General features: G+C 44.2%; 1 protein-coding gene and 1 pseudogene across 4 annotated transcripts in view; both read left to right on the top strand.

Moving 5' to 3' along the window:
* Nucleotides 1-7,788: 7,788 nt before the first annotated feature.
* On the top strand, nt 7,789-19,136 carry LOC112247506 (annotated as a pseudogene). Its single transcript, XR_006083122.1, has 14 exons — nt 7,789-8,109; nt 8,289-8,402; nt 8,516-8,610; nt 12,111-12,222; nt 12,318-12,416; nt 12,559-12,615; nt 15,650-15,751; nt 15,868-15,918; nt 16,015-16,100; nt 16,226-16,339; nt 16,473-16,609; nt 16,730-16,811; nt 18,667-18,916; nt 19,059-19,136. The product of XR_006083122.1 is annotated as a coiled-coil domain-containing protein 93-like (transcript).
* A 115-nt stretch (nt 19,137-19,251) lies between these two features.
* Nucleotides 19,252-23,603, top strand: part of LOC112247503 — a 23,123-nt gene continuing 18,771 nt past the window's right edge. The window contains exons 1-4 of one of the 3 annotated variants that reach the window (XM_042319759.1): nt 19,252-19,334; nt 19,622-19,659; nt 19,773-19,858; nt 20,008-20,112. In XM_042319759.1, coding sequence (XP_042175693.1) covers nt 19,817-19,858; nt 20,008-20,112 — 147 coding nt within the window. In that variant the 5' untranslated portion in view covers nt 19,252-19,334; nt 19,622-19,659; nt 19,773-19,816. Of the gene's footprint in view, nt 19,335-19,619; nt 19,660-19,772; nt 19,859-20,007; nt 20,113-20,377; nt 21,123-23,603 lie in introns of those variants that run through there. The other 2 variants (XM_024416285.2, XM_024416286.2) reach the window with 2 other exon arrangements.

Here is a 23,603-nt window from a genome sequence, read left to right as displayed (position 1 = left end):
GAAGACAAATCATTTGTACATAATTAGTGCTCAGCAAGGTTACAACTGGCACAAATTTCCATCTTAATTAGGAGGGAAATTTGTTCCATTAATTTAATTTGGTGCGCATGAGCAGGTTAGCACCTAACTACGTTAATCTTACAACTGTCAGTGCGGGCGAGGAGAGGGCCTTGGATCACGGGCAAACAGGAAAGACTTCTATGAAACAGGCTTTATTTCATATGTAGGACACCATTGTGAATGTCTTCTGTTTTAATTACAGTTAAGGTAATAGTATACCAAACTCAGCAAAAAACAAAACAAAGAAACCTACCTTTTCAGGACCCCGTCTTTCAAAGATCATTTGTAAAAATCCAAATAACTTCACAGATCTTAATTGTAAAGGGTTTAAACTCTGTTTCCCATGCTTGTTCAATGACCCATAAAGAATGAATGAATATGCACCTGTGGAACGGTTGTTAAGACACTAACAGCTTACAGACGGTACGCAATGAATACTTATGATACTAAAGAGGCCGTTCTACTGACTCTGAAAAACACCAAAAGAAAGAAGCCCAGGTTCCCTGCTCATCTGCGTGAACGTGCCTTAGGCATGCTGCAAGGAGGTATGAGGACTGCAGATGTGGCCAGGGAAATAAATTGCAATGTCCGTACTGTGAGGCGCCTAAGACAGCACTACAGGGAGACAGAACGGACAGCTGATCGTCCTCGCAGTGGCAGACCATGTGTAACATAACCTGCACAGAAACGGTACATCCGAACATCACACCTGCTGGACAGGTACAGGATGAAAACAACAACTGTCCGATTTACACCAGGAACGCACAATCCCTCCATCAGTGCTCAGACTGTCGACGATAGGCTGAGAGAGTCTGGACTGAGGGCTTGTAGGCCTGTTGTAAGGCAGGTCCTCACCAGACATCACCGGCAACAACGTCGCCTATGGGCACAAACCCACCGTCGCTGGACCAGACAGGACTGGCAAAAAGTGCTCTTCACTGACGAGTTTCGGTTTTGTCTCTCCAGGGGTGATGGTCGGATTCGCACTCATCGTCGACTGAATGAGTGTTACACAGAGGCCTGTACTCTGGAGCGGGATCGATTTGGATGTGGAGGGTCCATCATGGTCTGGGGCAATGTGTCACAGCACAATCGGACTGAGCTTGTTGTTATTGCAGGCAATCTCAATACTGTGCGTTACAGGGAAGACATCCTCCTCCCTCATGTGGTACCCTTCCTGCAGGCTCATCCTGACATGACTGTCCAGCATGACAATGCCACCAGCCATATTGCTCGTTCTCTGCGTGATTTCCTGCAAGACAGGAATGTCAGTGTTCTGCCATGGCCAGTGAAGAGCCCGGATCTCAATCACATTGAGCGTGTCTGGGACCTGTTGGATCGGAGGGTGAGGGCTAGGGTCATTCCCCCCAGAAATGTCTGGGAACTTGCAGGTGCCTTGGTGGAAGAGTGGGGTAACATCTCACAGCAAGAACAGGCAAATCTGGTGCAGTCCATGAGGAGGAGATGCACTGCAGTACTTAATGCAGCTAGTGGCTACACCAGATACTGACTGTTACTTTTGATTTTGACCCTGTTGTTCAGGTACACATTATTCAATTTCTGTTAGTCACATGTCTGTGGAACTTGTTCAGTTTATGTCTCAGTTGTTGAATCTTGTTATGTTCATGCAAAAATGTACACATGTTAAGTTTGCTGAAAATAAACACAGTTGACAGTGAGAGGAAGTTTCTTTTTTTGCTGAGTTTATAAACATACAGTTGAAGTCGGAAATTTACATACACCTTAAACTGAGTATAAATGTATTTGTCTTTCACAATTCCTGACATTTAATCCTAGTAAACATTCCCTGTCTTAGGTCAGTTTGGATCACCACTTTATTTTAAGAATGTGAATTGTCAGAATAATAGTAGAGAGAATGATTTATTTGAGCTTTTATTTCTTTCATCACATTCCCAGTGTGTCAGAAGTTTACATGCACTTAATTAGTATTTGGTAGCATCGCCTATAAATTGCTTAACTTAGGTCAAACGTTTCAGGTAGCCTTCCACAAGCTCCCCACAATAATTTGGGTGAATTATGGCCCATTCCCCCTGACAGAGCTGGTGTAACTGAGTCAGGTTTGTAGGCCTCCTTGCTCGCACACGCTTTTTTTAGTTCTGCCCACAAAATTTCTACAGGATTGAGGTCAGGGCTTTGTGATGGCCACTCCAATACCTTGACTTTGTTGTCCTTAAGCCATTTTGCCACAACTTTGGAAGTATGCTTGGGGTCATTGTCCATTTGGAAGACCCATTTGCGACCAAGCTTTAACATCTTAACTGATGTCTTGAGATATTGCTTCAACATATCCACATACTTTTCCTCCCTCATGATGCCATCTATTTTGTGAAGTGAACCAGTCCCTCCTTCAGCAAAGCACCCCCACAACATGATGCTGCCACCCCCGTGCTTCACGTTTGGGATGGTGTTCTTCGGCTTGCAAGCCTCCGCTTTTTCCTCCAAACATAACGATGTTCATTATGGCCGAAGAGTTGTATTTTTATTTCATCAGACCAGAGGACTTTTCTCCAATAAGTACAATCTTTGTCCCCATGTGCAGTTGCAAACCGTAATCTGGCTTTTTTTTACGGTGGTTTCGGAGCAGTGGCTTCTTCTTTTCCTTTCCTGAGCGACCTGTCAGGTTATGACAATATAGGACTAGTTTTACTGTGGATATAGATACATTTGTACCCGCTTCCTCCAGCATCTTCACAAGGTCCTTTACTGTTGTTCTGGGATTGATTTGCACTTCTCCTACCAAAGTATGTTCATCTCTAGGAGACAGAAAGCGTCTCCTTCCTGAGTGGTATGACGGCTGCTTGGTCCCATGGTGTTTATACTTGGGTACTATCGTTTGTACAGATGAACATGGTACCTTCAGGCATTTGGAAATTGCTCCCAAGGATGAACCAGACTTGTAGAGGTCTGCAATTGTTTTTCTGAGGTCTTTGCTGATTTCTTTTGATTTTCCCATGATGTCAAGCAAAGAGGCACTGAGTTTGAAGGTAGGCATTGAAATACATCCACAGATACACCTCAAATTGACTCAAATGATGTCAATTAGCCTATCAAAAGCTTCTAAAGCCATAACATAATTTTCTAGAATTTTCCAAGCTGTTTAAAGGCACAGTCAATGTAGTGTATGTAAACTTCTGACCCACTGGAATTGTGATACAGTGAAATAATCTGTCTGTAAGCAATTGTTGGAAAATGTACTTGTATCATGAACAAAGTAGATGTCCTAACCGACTTGCCAAAACTATAGTTGTTAACAAGATATTTGTGGAGTGGTTGAAAAACGAGGTTTAAAACTTCTTAGGGCTCGGCGTCCGGCTAGAGGGACAACTTCCGGTGAAACTGGAGGGAGCACAATTCAAATAAATAATTATTAAAATTATGGATATTAAACATTTAGGTAAATGTAAGTTTCTTATATCGGTTGAAAGCTTAAATTCTTGTTAATCTAACTGCACTGTCCAATTTACAGTAGCTATTACAGCGAAAGCATGCTATTGTTCACATTGTTTGAGGACTGTGCCCCACATCAAACTATTTTTCCACCGGCACAGGTTACATATATTCACAAATAGCGATTAAATATTCACTTACTTTTTGAAAATCTTCCTCTGATTTGTCATCCAAAAGGGTCCCAGCTACAAAATGTAGTGTCGTTTTGATGGATAAAATCCTTCTTTAGGTCCCAAAAAATCTGTTTAGTTGGCGCCATTGATTTGAGTAATCCACTCGTTCAACATGCAGAGAAAGGAATCCAAAAGATCTACCCCTAAACTTTGTTATATCAAGTCAAAATGCATTTCTATATACTCCTCAGATACCCTAAAATGTAATAAAACTATAATATTTCTTACGGAAAGAAGTATGTTCAATAGGAAACCGTTCCTTCTTCATGTCGCGCCAAACACGAATTTCCAAGACTGTGTCCCTGTACTAAAATTGATATTTCGTCTTTGTTTTCAAAGTTACAAGCCTGAAACCTTGAACATAGACTGCTGACACCCTGTGGAAGCCATAGAAATTGCATCCAGGGAGCTAATTTCCTGTATGCCCTTATACTTTCCATTGTAAGAGCACGGTCTCTCTCAAAAAAATAAGTCTGGTTGGTTTTTCTTTGGATTTTCTCCTACCATATCTATTGTGTTATATTCTCCTACATTATTTTAACATTTCTACAAACCTGAATATCCTGGCTTCATGGCCTGAACAACAGGCAGTTTACTTTGGGCACGTCATTCAGGCGGAAATTGAGAAAAAAGGGGCCACTAATCCAACATTAGTGTATGTAAACTTCCGACTTCAACTATATATATATATATATATACAGTGCCTTGCAAAAGTATTCGGCCCCCTTGAACTTTGCAGCCTTTTGCCACATTTCAGGCTTCAAACATAAAGATATAAAACTGTATTTTTTGTGAAGAATCAACAACAAGTGGGACACAATCATGAAGTGGAACATGACATTTATTGGATATTTCAAACTTTTTTAACAAATCAAAAACTGAAATATTGGGCGTGCAAAATTATTCAGCAGTGATGGTGGGTTCCCTTCCATTTACTCTTATTTCATCTGACCAGAGCACCTTTGGTGGCTTGTGGCAAACTTTTTATGGATATCTTTAAGATGGCCTTTACATTCAGTGCAGCAAACTCTCTCCAGAAGTTCAGTGAGGATCTCTGAATGATCCAATGTTGACCTATTTATAACAAAAACCTATAGCCCAAAACCCTGTTTTGAGATGGCTTCAGTCTATATACTTGTCAGGTGATGTTCTGTTGTAAGCCTCTTATGCTTGAGTGAGAGCCACTGTGTAATGGTTTCAGCCGGGTGGGCATTGATAAGTCCAAGGACTAGGTCTCTTTTCATTGTTGAGGAGGCCGAGGAGTAGAGAGTTTATGAAGCTGTTGTAATTACCTGAAAGAGGCAGTTCAATACACACTCAGAGAGAGAGAGATAGGGGAGAGAGAGAGAGTGAGCGAGAGAGAGAATGACTGATTTAGGAACTGTGAGTCTAAAGGAATCCTCCACTGCCTCCTGGGTGCTCAACCTGACTACCATTACCTGCACGGATGCATATTCCATTATGGGATCCTCCACTTTAATAGTGTCCATCAAATCAAATTTTATTGGTCACTTACACATGGTTAGCAGATGTTAATGCGAGTGTAGCGAAATGCTTGTGCTTCTAGTTCCGACCGTTCAGTAATATCTAACTTGTAATCTAACAATTTCACAACAACTACCTTATACACACAAGTGTAAAGGAATGAATAAGAATATGTACATATAAATATATGGATGAGTGATGGCTGTGCGGCATTGTCAAGATGCAGTAGATGGTATAGAGTACAGTATATACATATGAGATGAGTAATGTAGGGTATGTAAACATTATATAAAGTGGCATTGTTTAAAGTGACTAGTGACACATTAATTACATCCAATTTTTAATTATTAAATTGGCTAGAGATTTGAGTCAGTATGTTGGCAGCAGCCACTCAATGTTAGTGATGGCTGTTTAACAGTCTGATGACCTTGAGATAGAAGCTGTTTTTCAGTCTCTCGGTCCCAGCTGTGATGCACCTGTACTAACCTTTCCTTCTGGATGATAGCGGGGTGAACAGGCAGTGGCTCGGGTGGTTGTTGTCCTTGATTTTTTTGGGGCTTTCCTGTGACATCGGGTGGTGTAGGTGTCCTGGAGGGCAGGTAGTTTGCCCCTGGTGATGCGTTGTACAGACCTCACTACCCTCTGAAGAGCCTTACGGTTGTGGGCGGGGTAGTTGCCATACCAGGCGGTGATACAGCCCGACAGGATGCTCTCGATTGTGGTTCTGTAAAAGTTTGTGAGTGTTTTCGGTGACAAGCCAAATTTCTTCAGCCTCCTGAGGTTGAAGAGGCGCTGTTGCGCATTCTTCACCATGCTGTCTGTGAGGGTGGACCATTTCAGTTTGTCCGTGATGTGTATGCCGAGGAACTTAAAACTTTCCACCTTCTCCACTATTGTCCCGTCGATGTGGATAGGGGGGTGCTCCCTCTGCTGTTTCCTGAAGTCCACGATCATCTCCTATGTTTTGTTGACATTGAGTGTGAGGTTATTTTCCCAAAACCACACTCCGTGGCCCTCACCTCCTCCCTGTAGGCCGTCTCGTTGTTGTTGGTAATCAAGCCTACCACTGTAGTGTCGTCTGCAAACTTGATGATTGAGTTGGAGGCGTGCGTGGCCACGCAGTCATGGTTGAACAGGGAGTACAGGAGAGGGCTGAGAACGCACCCTTGTGGGGCCTCAGTGTTGAGGATCAGCAGGGTGGAGATGTTGTTTCCTACCCTCATCACCTGGGGGCGGCCTGTCAGAAAGTCCAGGACCCAGTTGCACAGGGCGGGGTCAAGACCCAGGGTCTCGAGCTTAATGACGGGTTTGGAGGGTACTATGGTGTTCAATGCTCAGCTGTAATCGATGAACAGCATTCTTACATAGGTATTCCTCTTGTCCAGATGGGATAGGGCAGTGTGCAGTGTGGTTGCGATTGCGTCGTCTGTGGACCTATTGGAGCGGTAAGCAAATTGGAGTGGGTCTAGGGTGTCAGCTGGGTGGAGGTGATATGGTCCTTGACTAGTCTCTCAAAGCACTTCATGATGACGGAAGTGAGTGCTACGGGGCGATAGTCGTTTAGCTCAGTTATCTTAGCTTTCTTCATGTGAAATACAGAGACATCAGGTGCCTGCCAAAGCACTCACACCTATGTGAAGGTCTAACCCCCTCTGTAATGGCTGTTCTTTTACACAATGGCGCAGTATTGCTTATAAATATGGTAAATCTATTCTTTGTAACAAAAAGCATACTGAAGACAAAGGCAGAAGGAATTCAAAAATACAAGTTGTTAAATGGGAGCGTTCTATTGTCTCTCTCTCTCTTTCTCTCTTTCTCTCTCTCTCACACACACACACTCCTCTAGCATGCCATCAGCTAAATTATATTTTAAATCCCCCCAAAAATGTATCCTAAAAAAAATGGTTAGAAAAATACATCTAGCTAGTTGTGCTAGATATTTATAGATAAAAAGATACCTGGCATATTGTTTTTAAATGTGTGCATGCTTTTCACCCATCTGTGAAAATATATGTTTCAAAGGGTTTGTGGCAGATTTGAAAACTCTTCCATGTAGGATACACTGGAGCATCCTCTGCCAGAAGACGGCAGTCGAGGAGAGGAGCAAACTACTCTCTGTTCACCTATTAACTAATTGATGCTCTCCTACATATGGCAACCACTTATCGGTTTTCGGGGTCACGTTGGAAAGGAGGACAGATGAGTTGAGGAGAGGATGCACTTTTGCCCAATTGAGAATATCTCCCCATGACAGATGAACACTGGATCTGAGAGCAGAAGAGGGTTGATGACACACACACACACACACACACACACACACAGCAAATAGATTTTACGTTTTGTGTGACAAACTGATGGTTTGCATTATAGGCCTATGACAGGATGTGTACTTGATGGTCCTGCTTCCTTACATCACTTCAACAACTGAGGATCATTAATCACAACGTGCATGATTTATTTGTTTCCAGGAATACTGGCAACCCTTTTCAAACGAAAGATGCAATGATGTTGGAAAGGCTTCAGACCTAGAGAGCTTCATCATGTCAGCCTTTCTAGATAATCTTTAGTGGCATTAGAGCTCTATCCAGTGGACGAAAGTGGTATTGCAACGTTTAGAACCGCTGCAGCGATTCACATGCTTTTGTTTTTCTAAATGTTAACTCAATACTCACTTTATCGACTCCCATCACTCGACAGTGGCCGTGTTGCAGTCGACATCTAAGTGAGGTTAGCTTACTTTTTGTATAAAAATTACAGCTACATCTTGAACGCACAATTTTTCAAGAATGAAGACCAAAGTCATATGCTTTCGTCATGCGACTACACACCACAGTCCAACATGGCGGCCACGTCTGTTTTCCACAGAGCGAGAACAGGTTCGAAAATAGGAGCTCAATATGATCAAGAGGGAAATCTTATTCAGGTAACATCATTTTTAGTCAGTCATTTTTCCTAATATAGTGCGGTTTCTGTCATAATATAACAACACAACATTGCAATGGAAACATTCCTGGGTTTGCCACTTGGCTAGATAGCTACTGGAGCTAGCGAATTCACAGTTTGCTAAATAAAGCAACTGATGTTAGCAACTGTGGCTTGCAGGTTGAAACAAGGGAGGACGAGGAGCTGAGTGTCAAGCTAGCAGAAATCCTGGAACTTATTCTTGCTGCTGGATATTTCAGAGCCCGAATAAAAGGACTGGGACCTTTTGACAAGGTGAGAACCAACTTACATTACAAACCTGAAGATCTGCAGGCTTTTGATTGGTTGGTTTACCATCTCATTGCTACCCTTTCTAATTCCATTCACTGAACCATGTCTTTTTATAGGTGGTTGGAGGGATGACATGGTGCATCACAACATGTAACTTTGACATTGATGTGGATCTGCTGTTCCAGGAGAATTCAACTATTGGACAGAAAATGTAAGTAGCTAACATATAGCATCATTTTATTTACTGTTAGTGATCAAATCAAATCAAAATCAAATCAAATCAAATTTTATTTGTCACATACACATGGTTAGCAGATGTTAATGCGAGTGTAGCGAAATGCTTGTGCTTCTAGTTCCGACAATGCAGTAATAACGAGCAAGTAATCTAACTAACAATTCCAAAAAAACTACTGTCTTATACCCAGTGTAAGGGGATAAAGAATATGTACATAAGGATATATGAATGAGTGATGGTACAGAGCAGCATAGGCAAGATACAGTAGATGATATCGAGTACAGTATATACATATGAGATAAGTATGTAAACCAAGTGGCATAGTTAAAGTGGCTAGTGATACATGTATTACATAAGGATGCAGTCGATGATATAGAGTACAGTATCAACGTATGCATATGAGATGAACAATGTAGGGTAAGTAACATTATATAAGGTAGCATTGTTTAAAGTGGCTAGTGATATATTTACATCATTTCCCATCAATTCCCATGATTAAAGTGGCTGGAGTAGAGTCAGTGTCATTGACAGTGTGTTGGCAGTAGCCACTCAATGTTGTGGTGGCTGTTTAACAGTCTGATGGCCTTGAGATAGAAGCTGTTTTTCAGTCTCGGTCCCAGCTTTGATGCACCTGTACTGACCTCGCCTTCTGGATGACAGCGGGGTGAACAGGCAGTGGCTCGGGTGGTTGATGTCCTTGATGATCTTTATGGCCTTCCTGTAGCATCGGGTGGTGTAGGTGTCCTGGAGGGCAGGTAGTTTGCCCCCGGTGATGCGTTGTGCAGACCTCACTACCCTCTGGAGAGCCTTACGGTTGAGGGCGGTGCAGTTGCCATACCAGGCGGTGATACAGCCCGCCAGGATGCTCTCGATTGTGCATCTGTAGAAGTTTGTGAGTGCTTTTGGTGACAAGCCGAATTTCTTCAGCCTCCTGAGGTTGAAGAGGCGCTGCTGCGCCTTCCTCACGATGCTGTCTGTGTGAGTGGACCAATTCAGTTTGTCTGTGATGTGTATGCCGAGGAACTTAAAACTTGCTACCCTCTCCACTACTGTTCCATCGATGTGGATGGGGGTGTTCCCTCTGCTGTTTCCTGAAGTCCACAATCATCTCCTTAGTTTTGTTGACGTTGAGTGTGAGGTTATTTCCCTGACACCACACTCCGAGGGCCCTCACCTCCTCCCTGTAGGCCGTCTCGTCGTTGTTGGTAATCAAGCCTACCACTGTTGTGTCGTCCGCAAACTTGATGATTGAGTTGGAGGCGTGCATGGCCACGCAGTCGTGGGTGAACAGGGAGTACAGGAGAGGGCTCAGAACGCACCCTTGTGGAGCCCCAGTGTTGAGGATCAGCGGGGAGGAGATGTTGTTGCCTACCCTCACCACCTGGGGCGGCCCGTCAGGAAGTCCAGTACCCAGTTGCACAGGGCGGGGTCGAGACCCAGGGTCTCGAGCTTGATGACGAGCTTGGAGGGTACTATGGTGTTGAATGCCGAGCTGTAGTCGATGAACAGCATTCTCACATAGGTATTCCTCTTGTCCAGATGGGTTAGGGCAGTGTGCAGTGTGGTTGAGATTGCATCGTCTGTGGACCTATTTGGGCGGTAAGCAAATTGGAGTGGGTCAAGGGTGTCAGGTAGGGTGGAGGTGATATGGTCCTTGACTAGTCTCTCAAAGCACTTCATGTTGACGGATGTGAGTGCTACGGGGCGGTAGTCGTTTAGCTCAGTTACCTTAGCTTTCTTGGGAACAGGAACAATGGTGGCCCTCTTGAAGCATGTGGGAACAGCAGACTGGTATAGGGATTGATTGAATATGTCCGTAAACACACCGGCCAGCTGGTCTGCGCATGCTCTGAGGGCGCGGCTGGGGATGCCGTCTGGGCCTGCAGCCTTGCGAGGGTTAACACGTTTAAATGTCTTACTCACTTCGGCTGCAGTGAAGGAGAGACCGCATGTTTCCGTTGCAGGCAAAAACATCCTGGTCCGTGACTGGGCTGGGTTTCTTCCTGTAGTCCGTGATTGACTGTAGACCCTGCCACATGCCTCTTGTGTCTGAGCCGTTGAATTGAGATTCTACTTTGTCTCTGTACTGGCGCTTAGCTTGTTTGATAGCCTTGCGGAGGGAATAGCTGCACTGTTTGTATTCAGTCATGTTACCAGACACCTTGCCCTGATTAAAAGCAGTGGTCCGTGCCTTCAGTTTCACACGAATGCTGCCATCAATCCACGGTTTCTGGTTAGGGAATGTTTTAATCGTTGCTATGGGAACGACATCTTCAACGCACGTTCTAATGAACTCGCACACCGTATCAGCGTATTCGTCAATGTTGTTGTCTGACGCAATACGAAACATCTCCCAGTCCACGTGATGGAAGCAGTCTTGGAGTGTGGAGTCAGCTTGGTCGGACCAGCGCTGGACAGACCTCAGCGTGGGAGCTTCTTGTTTTAGTTTCTGTCTGTAGGCAGGGATCAACAAAATGGAGTCGTGGTCAGCTTTTTCGCGGAAGTTAGAGTAACAATGATCCAGGGTCTTTCCACCCCTGGTTGCGCAATCGATATGCTGATAAAATTTAGGGAGTCTTGTTTTCAGATTAGCCTTGTTAAAATCCCCAGCTACAATGAATGCAGCCTCCGGATAAATCGTTTCCAGTTTGCAGAGAGTTAAATAAAGTTCGTTCAGAGCCATCGATGTGTCTGCTTGGGGGATATATACGGCTGTGATTATAATCGAAGAGAATTCTCTTGGTAGATAATGCGGTCTACATTTGATTGTGAGGAATTCTAAATCAGGTGAACAGAAGGATTTGAGTTCCTGTATGTTTCTTTCATCACACCATGTCACGTTGGCCATAAGGCATACGCCCCCGCCCGTCTTCTTACCAGAAAGATGTTTGTTTCTGTCGGCGCGATGCGTGGAGAAACCCGCTGGCTGCACCGCTTCGGATTGCGTCTCTCCAGTTAGCCATGTTTCCGTGAAGCAGAGAACGTTACAGTCTCTGATGTCCCTCTGGAATGCTACCCTTGCTCGGATTTCATCAACCTTGTTGTCAAGAGACTGGACATTGGCAAGAAGAATGCTAGGGAGTGGTGCACAATGTGCCCGTCTCCGGAGTCTGACCAGAAGACCGCTTCGTTTCCCTCTTTTTCTGAGTCGTTTTTTTTTTTTTTGGTCGCTGCATGTGATCCACTCGGTTACACTGGTTGTAAGGCAGAACACAGGATCCGCATCGCGAAAAACATATTCTTGGTCGTACTGATGGTGAGTTGACGCTGATCTTATATTCAGTAGTTCTTCTCGGCTGTATGTAATGAAACCTAAGATGACCTGGGGTACTAGTGTAAGAAATAACACGTAAAAAAACAAAAAACTGCATAGTTTCCTAGGAACGCGAAGCGAGGCGGCCATCTCTGTCGGCGCCGGAAGTATGTTACTGGACCAGTGTAACTGATGTTGGATGAACTTGTGTATCTCTTTGCAGCGCTCTCACAGAGAAGATTGTGTCTGTTCTGCCCAAAATGAAGTGCCCTTATTGCCAGGAGCCTCATCAGATCCAAGGGCTGGATTTCATCCATATATTTCCAGTGATACAGGTGTGTATTCCTAGACATTAGAGTTTTGTAATAGGGTACCACACTTGGTTTGTGACCTCATGTCTGATTCATTGCCGGTGTTGTATGATCTTCAGTGGCTGATGAAGAGGGCCATAGAGACGAGGGAGGAGATGGGAGACTATGTGAGAGCCTATTCTGTCTCTCAGTTCCAGAAGACACACAGCTTCCCTGAGGTGAGTGCTGTTATTGTAGGGTGGCTCCATGGCAGGGAAATTCAACTCCAACTCTACTCATTACATTTCTAAATGCAATGTTCTGAACTTTTCATTGAATAAACCCCTGTCTTATGTACCCTGTATTGGCCCTCCATTTTAGGATGAAGACTTCCTCCAGAGGAAGGAAAAGGCTGTGAAAGCAGTCCTAGATGTATTGGTGAGTGACTCCCTGACATGAAGCTGACATGCCATGTCTGGGTCAAATTATTCCATGAGCCTTTACAATAAAGATGCCATAAAGATGGTGCTGCAGGGGATAGCAGCCGTTTTACAGGCTTCTGACCAGTTCCGCTTCTACACTGCTCCAACAAATAAAGGGAACACTTAAACAACACAATGTAACTCCAAGTCAATCACACTTCTGTGAAATCAAACTGTCCACTTAGGAAGCAACACTGATTGACAATAAATTTCACATGCTGTTGTGCAAATGGAATAGACAACAGGTGGAAATTATAGGCAATTAGCAAGACACCCCAATAAAGGAGTGGTTCTGCAGGTGGTGACCAGACCACTTCTCAGTTCCTATGCTTCCTGGCTGATGTTTTGGTCACTTTTGAATGCTGGCGATGCTTTCACTCTAGTGGTAGCATGAGACAGAGTACAACCCACACAAGTGGCTCAGGTAGTGCAGCTCATCCAGGATGGAACATCAATGCGAGCTGTGGCAAGAAGGTCAGCGTAGTGTCCAGAGCAAGGAGGCGCTACCAGGAGACAGGCCAGTACATCAGGAGACGTAGAGGAGGCCGTAGGAGGGCAACAACCCTGCAGCAGGACCGCTACCTCTGCCTTTGTGCTAGGTGGAGCAGGAGGAGCACTGCCAGCAAAATGACCTCCAGCAGGCCACACATGTGCATGTGTCTGCTCAAAGGGTCAGAAACAGACTCCATGAGGGTGGTATGAGGGCCCGACGTCCACAGGTGGGGGTTGTGCTTACAGCCCAACACCGTGCAGGACGTTTGGCATTTGCCAGAGAACACCAAGATTGGCAAATTCGCCACTGGCGCCCTGTGCTCTTCACAGATGAAAGCAGGTTCACACTGAGCACATGTGACAGACGTGACAGTCTGGAGACGCCGGGGAGAACGATCTGCTGCCTGCAACATCCTCCAGCATGACCGGTTTGGGGGTGGGTCAGTCATGGTGTGGGGTGGCATTTCTTTGGGTGGCCGCACAGCCCTCCATGTGCTCGCCAGAGGTAGCCTGACTGCCATTAGGTACCGAGATGAGATCCTCAGACCCCTTGTGAGACCATATGCTGGTGCGGTTGGCCCTGGGTTCCTCCTAATGCAAGACAATGCTAGACCTCATGTGGCTGGAGTGTGTCAGCAGTTCCTGCAAGAGGAAGGCATTGATGCTATGGACTGGCCCGCCCGTTCCCCAGACCTGAATCCAATTGAGCACATCTGGGACATCATGTCTCGCTCCATCCACCAACGCCACGTTGCACCACAGACTGTCCAGGAGTTGGCGGATGCTTTAGTCCAGGTCTGGGAGGAGATCCCTCAGGAGACCATCCGCCACCTCATCAGGAGCATGCCCAGGCGTTGTAGGGAGGTCATACAGGCACGTGGAGGCCACACACACTACTGAGCCTCATTTGGACTTGTTTTAAGGACATTACATCAAAGTTGGATCAGCCTGTAGTGTTCCACTTTCATTTTGAGTGTGACTCCAAATCCAGACCTCCATGAGTTGATAAATTTGATTTCCATTGATAAATTTTTGTGTGATTTTGTTGTCAGCACATTCAACTATGTAAAGAAAAAAGTATTTAATAAGAATATTTCATTCAGATCTAGGATGTGTTATTTTAGTGTTCCCTTTATTTTTTTGAGCAGTGTATATACCTATCTTCCTCAATTACCTCATCGACTCGATACGGTTTGTCTCCAGGCTGTATCACAACCGGCCGTGATTGGGAGTCCCACAGGGCGGGGCACAATTGGCCCAGCATCGTCCGGGTTTGGCCGGTGTAGGCCGTCATTGTAAATAAAAAGTTGTTCTTAACTGACTTATCTAGTTAAATAAAAATAGACTACACCTGTTGTTTACGTAGCATATGACAAATGAAATTTGATTTAATTTAAAGGCCCCCTTTGTTATAGTATAGAGACTTTAAAACCACACAGCATGTTGTTTTTCTCCTCTGGTATTGACAGGAAGTGTATAAACCTCATAGGAAATACAAGAGACAGGTTGAAGCAGGATCGCTGTTGGACGAGGAGTACAGGGTTCCCTCTACTCTATTGGAGTACGGAAGGTAGGCTACCTGTCTCTCTCGCTCTCTCCATCTCTCCAAATTCAGTCCTCCATATCCAACTTTCTCCACAGTTCATGTTACATGTTCACATTAAAAAAAAATATATATATATGTTTTTACCTTTATTTAACTAAGTGGGTCAGTTAAGATTAAATTCTTATTGACAATGACGGCCTAGGAACTGCCTTGTTCGGGCAGAACGACAGATTTTTACCTTGTCATTGAGAATCAGAACCAATGTGATCTCATCCCATTTGACAATTGTGTTCCTTTCATTGTCCTATTATTTTCCTGTGTCTCATCCATCCTTATATTAGAATGTCAGATTACCTTCTGTAAGTATGTAAATGGACTTGTTCACTGCAAGGAGGGTGTGTGTTTCGATACAGAAGATAGTACAAATTTCAAACAAGCATGGAGTGGGTGTGTGTGCATACATGTGTTATGTGCTCCTTTCATGTACCAGTATCCTAACAGCAGTGGAGGCTGTTGAGGGGAGGACGGCTCATAATAATGGCTGAAACAGAGCATGGAAGCCATGTGTTTGATGTGGTTGATACCTTTCCACTATTACGCTCCAGCCATTTTCACGTGCCTGTCTTTCCCAATTAAGGTGCCACCAACCTCCTGTGCCTAACAGTGATTTAAGTACTTATTACACCTGTGTTTTAGACAGTATGGATTCAGCAAGCAGACAAAACAGGACCAGGTGATTTATTGAAATGACTGTCATATTTATAAAGTTAATTGTAGCATTATATGAATTCAAAGCCTATAACTACAGAATGATGAAGACGGGGACAGGAGGTTGATCATTACAAACAGTATTACAGGGATGGAGACTTGTGGATCATAGGTATTCTGTGAACTGTAGCTTTAGTAGAAAGTGAAACCACGATGAAAGATGGTATCCCCCTGTTCCCTACAGGCAGAGGAACGGAAAGCCTTGTTGATGCCAGGCTCTCAGGCCACACCCCCAGGGATTACAGAGGGGTCGCAGGAGGAGGAGGACCTGCAGGCAGCGGAGGAGGTGAGGTCACATCACGTGTATCGCTCTAAAACCAACCGAAGCCCCATGTCCAATACTACAGAAATGCATCCCTCTTTGTGATGATGTCCCTGACTCCCTGTGATATATCCTCTCAGCTGCGCATCAAAACACTGATGCCCAGCATGGCTGCCATGGTGACTGATGAGGTAGGCATGGCTTTAGTTCTTCTCTTTGCCAGTGCCTTTACTGTGTGGTTGATTACTGTGTAAAGTTGTTTTATTTAATATGTAACATCAATACAGGGGAGGCTAACGGCTAGCACAGTGGGACAGATAGTTGGCTGCAGTCTGAGGAGATTAAACAGATAGCATCTGAGTATGCTGAGAAGGTGAGCGACTCCCACAGCAGGGTTAAATGGTTAACTGCAATCAGAAAATATTTGTCATATTTTAAAGAATAAGTCAATGCCACAGTGTGTAGTTAAATGTGTTTCCACATACACATTTCCATCAGTTGGAGAGGTCTGCAGAGGACCGCCCAGAGCGGTACAGGCCAATCCAGCAGCACCGTAGGATAGTGACCTCTCTGAACAAACAGATCCAACAGAAGACCAAGCAGTTGGAGGAGGTGACGACTGGACTTTCTGAATTTCACAGAACGTTGTGTAAATTAGCCATGCATTTTTAAAATGGAAGGATACAATGCACTTTAACTTCCTGTCAGAAGTAACTAAAAGTATGTGTATTTGGTGTGTTTTCAGCTATAAGCCAAACACTTGGGTGTAAAATCAGGGTGTGTAGAAGCTAAGAGCAAACTGTTGGAGGCCACAGAGCAGACCGAGAGACTGGAGAAAGAGCCTAGTGCCCTGGAAGTGGCAGAGGGCCAGGCTGATACTGGGTGAATGCTGCACATACAGACCAAACCATTAAGGCATTAATTCAGTGGTTGTTAGTATATAAACCCCTAAAATTATACAGGTGTTTTGGACTTTTCTCATCCTCCCTGTGTGTGCCACAGACTGTTGGAGAAGCTGAGGGCTCTGGTAGGCATGAATGAGAACCCGAAGCACCAAGAGCAGGAGTTCCGGACACATTGTAGAGTGAGTCTGCATATTTTCAAATCAAATTATATTTGTCACATGCATATGCATGCACATACAACAGGTGTAGACCTTACAGTGAAACGCTTAGTAACAAGCCCTTAGACTTCTTGAAGCATTGTTGGTTAAGAAAAATAAATGTTAAGTAAAAAAAAATTGAAGATAAAAATAACAAATAATAAAACAGCAGCAGTAAAATAACAATAGCGATGTTATATACAGGGGGTACTGGTACAGAGTCAATGTACAAGGGCACCGGTTAGTCAAGTTAATTGAGGTAATATGTACATGTAGGTAGAGTTAAAGTGACTATGCTTAGATAACCAGAGAGCAGCAGCAGCGTAAAACAGGGGTCTCGGTAGCCCTTTGATTAGCTGTTTAGGAGTCTTATGGCTTGGGGGTAGAAGCTGTTAAGAAGCCTTTTGGACCTAGACTTGGTGCTCCGGTACCGTGCGGTAGCAGAGAGAACAGTCTATGTCTAGGGTGGCTGGACTCTTTTACAATGTTTAGGGCCTTCCTCTGACACCACCTGGTATAGAGATCCTGGATGGCAGAAACCTTGGCCCCGGTGATGTACTCGGCCGTACGCACTACCCTCTGTAGTGCCTTGTGGTCGGAGGCTGAGCAGTTGCCATACCAGGCAGTGATGCAACCAGTCAGGATGCTCTTGATGGTGTCTTTGTAGAACCTTTTGAGGATCTGAGGACCCATGCCAAATCTTTTCAGTCTCCTGAGGGGGAATAGGTTTTTTTCATGCCCTCTTCACAACTGTCTTAGTGTGTTTGGACCATGATAGTTTGTTGGTGATGTGGACACCAAGGAACTTGGAACTCATCACCTGCTCCACTACAGCCCTGGCGATAAGAATGGGGGTGTGCTCGGTCCTACTTTTCCTGTAGTCCACAATCATCTCTTTTGTCTTGATCACGTTGAGGGAGAGGTTGTTGTCCTGGCACCAGACGGCCAAGTCTCTGATGACCTCCCCATAGGCTGTCTTGTTGTCAGTAATCAGGCTTACCACCGTTGTGTCATCAGCAAACTTGATGATGGTGTTGGAGTTGTACCTGGCCATGCAGTCATGAGTGAACAGGGAGTACAGGAGATAACTGAGCACGCACCCCTGAGGGGCCCCTGTGTTGAGGATCAGCGTGGTGGATGTGTTGTTACCTACCCTTACCACCTGGGGGTGGCCCATCAGGAAGTCCAGGATCCAGTTGCAGAGGGAGGTGTTTAGTCCCAGGGTCCTGAGCTTAGTGATAAGTGGGAAAGGGCAGTATTGAGTGCAATAGAGATTGCATCATCTGTGGATCTGTTTGGGCGGTATGCAAATTGGAGTGGGGCTAGGGTTTCTGGGGTAATGGTGTTGTGAGCCATGATCAGCCTTTCAAAGCACTTCATGGCTACAGGTGTGAGTGCTACAGGTCGGTAGTCATTTAGGCAGGTTACCTTAGTGTTATTGGGCACATTGACTATGGTGGTCTGCTTGAAACATGTTGGTTTTACAGACTCACTCAGGGGCAGGTTAAAAATGTCAGTGAAGACACTTGCCAATTGGTCAGCACATTACGTCCTGGTAATACGTCTGGCCCTGCGGCCTTGACCTGTTTTTAAGGTCTTACTCACATCAGCTATGGAGAGCGTGATCACACAGTTGTCCAGAACAGCTGATGCTCTCATGCATGTTTCAGTGTTACTTGCCTCGAAGCGAGCATAGAAGTAATTTAGCTCTTCTGTCATATATGACCTGTTAGATTTAAGTTTGAAATGGACCTACTTCACAGGTGTATTTGTGATGTAATTCCCTTATTTCCTGGTAAGAGCAAAACAACTAACATGGAGTGCAAATTTTTTCCAGGAGTAGATGGTTCACCTGCAGCAGAACATTGAGGACCTGAAGATGGAGTCAGGAGATGATACGGAGGACGAGAAGGTAACACACTCCCAAGACCAGCGAACTCTTTTTTTGTCTATGTTCAATAAATGTTACACTGTGAGTGACTTTCTTTCCCCCTCTTTCTCACTCTCTCCCTGAGGAGAGGAGTCAGCTAATCGACAAGCAGTACAACACAGACAGAGGAAAGCTACAGAAGATCAGACTGATGATGGTAAAATGCACAATGCTGTAGCAGGATTCATTCCTGCTTAATCAATTTGAATTCACTTAGGCATTCTGTTTGGAGCATGCAAATAGTGGTCCTCTTACCAAGTCCTTTATTTGCTCATGACCTGAGGGCTACTCTCTGATAGGCTTGGAGGAACCGTAAGATAGCCATCCTGCAGAGGAAGATAGACGAGGTGCCGAGCAGGGCGGAACTGAACCAGTATCAGAAGAGGTTCATTGAGCTCTATGGCCAAGGTAGGTATCTTAGCCTCAACCACTTATTGATTTGTTAACAAATTCTTACATCAAAGAACCATTACTTTTGTGTGTGTGTCCTAGTTTCAGCAACACATAAAGAGACCAAGCAGTTCTTCACCTTGTATTACACATTAGATGACAAGAAGGTGTACCTGGAGAAGGAGGTAAGAGGAGAGGGCATCAATTTCATAGAGCCATTACAGCTGAAATCAGCTTGTTTACTCATGGTAATCATCTTCTGTGTTTTTTCAAATTTAACTAGGCAAGTCAGTTATTAAGAACAAATTCTTATTTAAAATGATGGCCTAGGAACAGTGGGTTAACTGCCTTGTTCAGGGGCAGAAAGACAGATGTTTACCAAGTCAGCTTGGGGATTCAATCTAGCAACCTTTTGGTTACTGGCTCATTGCTCTAACCACTAGGCTATCTGCCACCCCGTCTGTTTCTGTAGGTGAACTTGCTGAATTCCATCCATGACAACTTCCAACAGTGAGTATTTTCACAATTTACCCTTTATAAACCTATCCTGCTTTTCGTATTATGGGTAATGGAGTCCAGCAGGTTTACCTCCTGTCTAAGCCGTGGTCTTCTGTCTTGCTCAGGGCGATGGCGTCTTTGGGGGTAAAAGGGGCAGTTCTTGAGACAGATGGAGCAGATAGTGGTGGGAATTAAACAAAGCCGCATTAAGGTGAGTACGGTAACTAACCATCTCTCTTATCTTCACTGTCCGCTGCCTAATGACAGCTTGAGCTGAAGACGCCAGGTGCTTTCCTCCTGGCCCTAGTGAAAAACACTTAAAAAAGAGTGTTGTGTGATGCATATTGGTGATGTCTACAGATGGAGAAGAAGAAGCAGGAGAATAAGATGAGGAGAGACCAGCTGAATGATGAGCTGCTGGACAAACAGAGGCTCTACTTCAAAACTGTCAAGGACTTCAAAGAGGTGAGGCCTGAGAGAACCGAATTCTGATTATGTATGGTAAAACATGACAGAACTAGTTAACTGTTTTATGAATGTGTTCTACCATAGTCTCCCAGAGCTGATTTAAAAAAATGTATTTATTTGTATTTTTTTGCATTTTCCCTTCTAAACTGATAAAGTGAATCACTGACGTTGTTTTACTAATTCAATACTCTTTCTTACAGGAGTGTCGTAAGAATGACATTCTGCTATCCAAGCTGAGAGACAAGGGTGCTTCGTAACCCAAATCACTGTCTCCAAAATAAGTTCTCACTGTTATATAAAAAATAATCTCATCAATCAACGACTGTATGTCTTGCTGTCTGGCAATACTTGCATTGTATTGCCTTATTCTGCCTATTGTATTGTGCTTTGACATTCCACATTGCTTTGCAGTATGTGGATAGTGATGCCACTATTGGCAGGGCAGAGATTCTTGAGGGACATCAACTGCCCTTTGCACGGTGACATGAGGAATGTTCTCTACGTACCATTTATATTTAGGTACAGGAACTCTATACTTTGGAGCTAATATTCTAGGAGATGCAGGAACTCCAGCAGAAGAACATTTGAGGTGCTGGTACTCAGTTCCAGTGAGCTCCTGCCCAAGTCAAGCACTGGCTTTACCCATGTGTATTGATCTCTGTTGTCTTCCCATTCCAGCAGTTTATCATCACTTTGGCACTTTTTCCTGCTGTTTAATGCCTGGTCATAAAAATGTTACAAAGCATTACCAGCAACTGCCTTGCTTTCTCATAACCCTTCATATTGATGTAGTTGTTATCCAATCTAGAGCCAGGATATTAGTTGTTGTAGTTTGTCAACCTATCCGCTAGAAGTCCCTTTATGTGCAAGGTAAACGAGCCAGTATGGCGGAGGGGGAAAGTGATTTGGAAACAGACAGGCTAGAATTGGAACTGGAGACTTTATACATATACTCTAACGACAACTGTTCAGTACAAAGCAAAGAATATTGCTCCGAGTTTTGCAAGGTAAGCTAAATCACGCCAATTCCTGGTTTTAGTTGGGAGAGAGGCGAGTTCTTACGCCAAGCTTGCTAGCTACGAAGTAGCCAGTTGCTTGCAGTACGAAGCAAGGCTGTTCAGCTACTGTAGATGGCTAGTAAAGTAATTTATTTGCTAACGTTACGTAGCATCGCATTAATTAGCTAGCTAGCATTCATCGCAAATTCAGTCAACCCATACTGGCCTAGTTAGCTATAACGTTACCCCACAGAGCTTTTATTTCTCTTTGACTTGGCTAGCTAGCCAACTTTAGCTACCACTATGTGACGTTACACGCTAACTATGGGTGCGTTCGTAAATTCACTCTAGCCATCTACTCCGAATTCATAGCACTCGAAGAATGAGGAATTTACGAACGCGCAACATCCGTTGAATGTGACCGGTGTCAGTACTGTAAACGTCATGCTAGCAGCACAGTCACCACCGCTCTAAATAACATGAAAACAGCCTAACCAGTTCTGCTGGGGGTGATTAAAATGGCTAGAGTGAGGTGTTCTCTCATTTGTGTCTGGAAGTAGCTTGTTAGCAAGCTCATTTAGCTTGGGTGCTTGACTGTTGTTGTTGTGAGGCCCGAACGCTCTGATCAACCCTACTCCTCAGCATCCAGTGTACGTTCCGGGGAGCGTAACCAAAGATAGTCCTGTCGTTTCCAATGGGAGCAAATAAATCCTAGTGGGCAGAACAAGCAAAGAGATGGCAAAGCCAAGAACGAGCTAGCGGGATCCAATTGGCGCGTTCTAGCATTTATTTATTTCCGTTAGGGAACGCTTACTCTGATGTGCGTATTAACTCGATTCGCCCTTGCACTCCTAAACACCATTTAGAATTGTGTATATATATATATATATATATATATATATATTGCAAATGGTAAAGTCTACAAAACGCAGTCCACTGTTTGTTACAGATTACATTTCTGAACTGTATGGAGATAAAATGTTTCATCGATGAGAAAATGTGCAGAATGTCAGCCAAAATCCATCTTCTCCCACTGCCTGCTACTGGGTTTCGTCTCGGGAGGATATTTGGTAGTGTGTGGAAACATCAACCAGATGCTTCACATTTATACATCCGGTAAAATATCTGTCTCATTGTTCTATCTGTGGCGAAACGTTCTGAATTTATGAACGGACAATCTGACAACGCTCTGAATTTACGAACACTACCTAGGATTGCTAATGTAACTTCACACCGTCCCCTCGCCCATACCCGGGCGCGAACCAGGGGCCCTCTGCACACATCAACAACAGTCACCCACGAAGCATCGTTACCCATCGCTCCACAAAAGCAGTGGCCCTTGCAGAGCAAGGGGAACCACTACTTCAAGGTCTCAGAGCAAGTAGCTCACAGTGTAGCCTGCAAAATAACATTTTTAAAAACGGCAGCGCCCTCTATTTTTAATACCCCCAAACACCAAGTAAGGCATACCTAGTTTCAAAATGGGCCATCACTGTTAATCATGAATGACAATTTTTCACGTGAAACGTCCAAATTGCATCTGCATGTCAATCACTTGATCTCAAATCAGTTTCATGGGAATATACATTTAGATCTTCATTTTTTTGTGAACAAATTACAGCAGATTGTGTTAATTAGGCAATAAGGCCCGAGGGGGTGTGGTATATGGCCAATATACCAGAGCTAAGGGCTGTTCTTAAGCGTACTGCAACACGGAGTGCCTGGATACAACCCTTAGCCGTGGTATATTGGCCATGTGCCACCAACAAACCCCAGAGGTGCCTTATTGCTATTATAAACTAGTTATCAATGTAATTAGAGCAGTACAAATACATGTTTTGTCATTGATTCAGCAGCTTTGATCTGACTTTAAATGAGCACCATTGTGAGAAGCGCTCCACTACAGTCTTACTCCTGCGGCACCGAACGAGCTAATAGAAACACACGTAGCCTACTTTTTTGCCTGGAGCAGAATTTGGTGATGCAGAAACGAGAGTCCACATGTGTGGCTGTTTTATAATCTGTTTTATATATTTTTTTTTTTTTTGGGGGGAATATTTGGCCAATAAATCATTTCTGGTTGGTCTCAGGGAATGGAAAACATAAGAAGGGAGTCTTTTAAAACGGGACTGATTGAAGTAGCAGCAAATATGTTGAATGAGCAACTAGTGAGCCTCAAATTGTATGAAATTACCTTAAATGTTAAGGTACCTTACTTCGTCAGAAGCACGCATTTTGTAAGTAGTTAGGCCACCCTCCCCCGGGCACATCTTCACACGTTTGAATGTGATAAATAAAAGTATTATCTGAGGTTTTTTAATGCCCTGACTCCCGAAGTCCTCCTTGCTAGTTAGCGGGAGTGGGGGGAATTGTACCTGATCACAACTTTCTCAGTAAAGCATACTTACCATAAGTCCACTGGCACACTCATAATAAAATAATGGCCATCGCTTACAAATGTGGTTCTGGACAGTTACCTCACAGTGGTAA

This window comes from Oncorhynchus tshawytscha, linkage group LG03 (assembly GCF_018296145.1).
Source record: "Oncorhynchus tshawytscha isolate Ot180627B linkage group LG03, Otsh_v2.0, whole genome shotgun sequence".
NCBI classification, from domain to species: domain Eukaryota; kingdom Metazoa; phylum Chordata; class Actinopteri; order Salmoniformes; family Salmonidae; genus Oncorhynchus; species Oncorhynchus tshawytscha.
Note: the sequence above shows the minus strand (reverse complement) of the source record. Positions and strands in the feature narration are given on the sequence as shown.